This window comes from Aplysia californica, unplaced genomic scaffold (assembly GCF_000002075.1).
Source record: "Aplysia californica isolate F4 #8 unplaced genomic scaffold, AplCal3.0 scaffold00402, whole genome shotgun sequence".
In the NCBI taxonomy this organism is placed as follows: domain Eukaryota; kingdom Metazoa; phylum Mollusca; class Gastropoda; order Aplysiida; family Aplysiidae; genus Aplysia; species Aplysia californica.
Genome location: NW_004797672.1, coordinates 410,284 through 414,576, shown reverse-complemented (window position 1 = coordinate 414,576; position 4,293 = coordinate 410,284). Strand labels below are relative to the sequence as shown.

At 36.0% G+C, this 4,293-nt stretch overlaps 1 protein-coding gene across 1 annotated transcript in view; it reads right to left on the bottom strand.

The window, feature by feature from the left end:
* Positions 1–4,293, bottom strand: part of LOC101851880 (alkylglycerol monooxygenase) — a gene marked incomplete in the record, with an annotated part of 19,397 nt that overhangs the window by 3,821 nt on the left and 11,283 nt on the right. The window contains 2 exon segments of the mRNA XM_005104036.3: positions 1,683–1,762; positions 2,417–2,549. Coding sequence (XP_005104093.2) covers positions 1,683–1,762; positions 2,417–2,549 — 213 coding nt within the window.

Genomic DNA, 4,293 nt, shown 5'->3' with positions numbered 1-4,293 from the left:
CAAACCACATGGGATGATGATATGATGATGATGTTGTAGTTGTTGATCATAATGATGAAACAAACGAGTAAAATTGTTGAAATTCTTGAAATTCCACTCAGTCTTCACTCTTTTTTAGTCTTTTTGATGTATACCATGATGATGATGATGATGATGATGATGATGATGATGACGATTATGATGATGTTATTGCACTTGATTGTACATCTAATCCCCCCTCCCCCTCCCTCCCAAAAAAAATAAAATTATAAGAATTATTATTTGTGTCAGTTTGGCGTGAGCTCTCAGCACAATGTGTGACCAATTTTAACACATCTATACGCTCAGCCAGGACCAAGACGAAGCAAACTAGAGTAACTAGATAGTTCTTCTTTTTCTGAGCTTTGGCCCTTTCCATCTATTTATATTATTGTCCAGTGTTGCCATTCTTAGTTTTTTACCACTAAATTTAGTGTTTTTTCGGTCGATTTAGTTTTTTAGTTTTTTTGCAGCACATTTAGTGGTTTTTGTTTTGATTTGTATTACTTACAACAATCAGATAAAATTGATTAAATAATTTTGTCGTTCTTTTGTTAAACGTTATAAACAAAAAATAAATAAATAAATAAATAAATAAATAAATAGATGCGAAAATGATGACTATAGTCCAAGAACAGTCTAAAATCTGGCCTGTCTCAAGATTATCAAGAATCATAGATGTACAATAGGCCTATATATAAGTGGCGTCGGTAGCCTTGTGGTTAGGCTACCGGACTCATAATCGTGAGATTGCAGGTTCGGGGGTTGGAGCCTCAGCTCGGTCCGACATTGTGTCCTTGGGAAAGGCACTTTGCACGAACTTCCCACTTGGCTCGGTCCTATCGGAGACGGACGTTAAACTAGGAGGTCCCGCCCCTTAAATAACCTAATAGTGTTGATAGGGGCGTTAAACCCATACCATTTAGGCCTATATATTATGAATATGTTTGACTGGTCAGAAATAAAGAACCAGCTATTACAGTAAAAAAAAAAAAAGGAATAAATATGTAATATAAGGCAGATAAAAATTTTTAACGTTTTTTTCCGTCCCATTTAGTGGATTTTTCCCCAAAATTTAGTAGTCTCTTAAAAATCTGGATGGCAACACTGTTATTGTCTATTACGAAACATAATAGTGAACGCTTTGTTGCTATGGCGTCATCACTCAAATTTTTTTTCTCAGATACTATGTTCCTGAAGAACATCTGATAAAACATGATGAACCCTATCCAAATCTATCTCAAGTATATTTTTTCTGACAGTTATGTGATTAGATGAAGATGCTGATGATGATAACAGTTATGTGATTAGATGAAGATGCTGATGATGATAACAGTTATGGGATTAGATGAAGATGCTGATGATGATAACAGTTATGGGATTAGATGAAGATGCTGATGATGATGACAGTTATGTGATTAGATGAAGATGCTGATGATGATAACAGTTATGTGATTAGATGAAGATGCTGATGATGATGACAGTTATGTGATTAGATGAAGATGCTGATGATGATAACAGTTATGTGATTAGATGAAGATGCTGATGATGATAACAGTTATGGGATTAGATGAAGATGCTGATGATGATGACAGTTATGTGATTAGATGAAGACATCTCTGGCAAAAGAAGCAATCTGACAAGACAAGACAATCGCGCCTCACCTGGCCATAAAGCGGGTCCCAGAACTGGTTTGGATGAACAAGTCCATAGATCACTTTCTCTCCTTCTGCTTGAAATGTGTCTGAAAATTATGGTTATTTGGTGAGATGGTACAGGTTTAGCGCCCCTATCAACACTGTTGGGTTATTTACGACGACTTCTTCATCTAATCATTTTTTAGCAATTGCCGAAAACAGGTCTCTTTTATCGGGATTTCATTCATTAGACGAAGAACTATCAAAATAGATTCATTTGCTTCATTTAATGACCAATTTAGTTGACATTTTTGTCATTTTTAGATTTTACACCAATAAAAAAGGCCCCGGCATAGTCGGTTTACCCCCTTGGAGATAAACAGTTACGCAAAAATTTGTGCCATACGAAAACTTACTGAACATCCTGTCCCAGACAATGAGGGTCCCCCCCATAGTTTTGTCGATGCAGTAAGGGTTACGACCGTGGTGGCTGGCTGTGTTCCCATCGCGAGCCTTCCTTTACGACGACTTCGACAAAAATTATTTTTTAACAATTGCCGAAAACAGGTCTGTTTTATCGGGATTTCATTCATTAGACGAAGAACTATCAAAATAGATTCATTTGTTTCATTTAATGACCAATTTAGTTGACATTTTTGTCATTTTTAGATTTTACACCAATAAAAAAGGTCCCGGCATAGTCGGTTTACCCCCTTGGAGATAAACAGTAACGCAAAAATTTGTGTCGTGTGAAAACTTACTGAACATCCTGTCCCAGACAATGAGGGTCCCACCATAATTCTTGTCGATGCAGTAAGGGTTACGACCGTGGTGTACACGGTGGTGGCTGGCTGTATTCAGGATGTACTCCAGCGGACCAATGGAGTGGACCACCTGTATGATAGATGGATGGATGGATGGATAGATACGCACACACGCACACATGCAGGTACACACGCACACACGCCCGCCTGCATGCACTTGTTCTGCGGTATTTACTGCGATCGTATAAGTGTGCAGCAATCATAAGATTGCACTGCGCGTTTAAATGATCATATAACTGCGCGGCAAACTAAAGATTGTATTAATATTACATATTTAAAAAATAATTTTTAAATATCTTTTTATTCACTTCCATCTTTATTCTTTTACTCACATCAAGTAACATTCAAATATATTTTCAAGTGTTAAAATATGAAAAAAAAAAAAAATTAAATTAAAAATTATTACATATTTCAAAAATGATTTTTAAATATCTTTTTATTCACTTCCATCTTTATTCTTTTACTCACATCAAGGAACATTCGAATATATTTTCAAGTGTTAAAATATGAAAATTAAAAAAAATTAAAATTAACAGTATTTTTGGGGGTTTGCTAAATGCAAGACAAATGAACAAGCTTTAAGATGATGATATTAATAACTCTATAATCCCAAAAATTGGCAAGCGCCTGATTCCCCCACATCATGACACATATGTTTTACCCACAAAATAAATGTGAGGCAGCGTGGTGGAATCAGGCTCTTGTCAATTTTTGGGAATGTAGAGTTATTGCTATCATCTTAAAGCTTGTTCACTTGTCTTTATTTGGATGAAAAAAATATCCATCTATATTGAATACAAGTCAAGATATTTGCGAATGAAGGCGATGGGGGTCACCTATTTTCAGAGGTAAAATTAGTGAGAAATGGCCGACAAAGATTAGTTATTTCCTTAGCTTAAGAGTCATTGGTAACTGAAAATTTACATTTTTAGTGCCTTTAATCGACGTTTTTCAGAAAAATCCACACAGAAATGAGTTCTTTAAAGGGCATGAAAGATGTTGAGCCCAAAAAAATTTTTTTATAAAAATTCACAAACCTGCCAAAAAAAATCAAGTTTCTTCACTTTGATTATTTTGACGAGAGCCTGATTCCACCACGCTGTCTCACAAATAATGAATGAATAAATTTCGCTTTTACATGTATAATGTATTTCCACTAATAAAGTACCATAATACCTTTGACAATACTGCAGTGGGATTTGGAGAGAAAAAAAACAACAACAAAAAAATGCAGCTTTATCAACGCTTCAAAGCGCGAGGTCACCATTCATGCTATGCGAATACCAGGTCGCGACCCCAGTGCTTTCTTGCCGTATCTCCATTTTCTTTCAACAGTGAAACTATGAATTCTTCTAAAGCTCACTCTTTGTTACGAACTGTTTTCACAGTTATTAAAAATGGAGATAAGACAAGAAAGCACTGAGGTCGCGATGTGCCAATCCTTTTTTTTATACATCACGTAAGTCAATAAAAAACATTCGCTATTTAAAATTCATAATTGACAGCACTGTTCATTCATCCAGTGATTGTAAAACCACGTGTTGTGGTCACAGCTGGCACAGAGCAGGGTGTGGCCGGGTGGTAAAACATTGTTGTAAGAGAGAGGTGACAGTTTTTGTTTAGTTGTAGCAATGATAGTAAATAACAAGATGGGCCACTCATTACTATCATTGGTTAAGCCAATGATAGTAAATAACAAGATGGGCCACTCAGCCAAAAAAGTGTCCGCAGGAAGTATGCTCTTTGCTTCAGATGGCGCTGCAGTCTGTTTTGAAGCTCTCTTTCGTTTTTCCAGAAGAAGAATAGGAATAGCG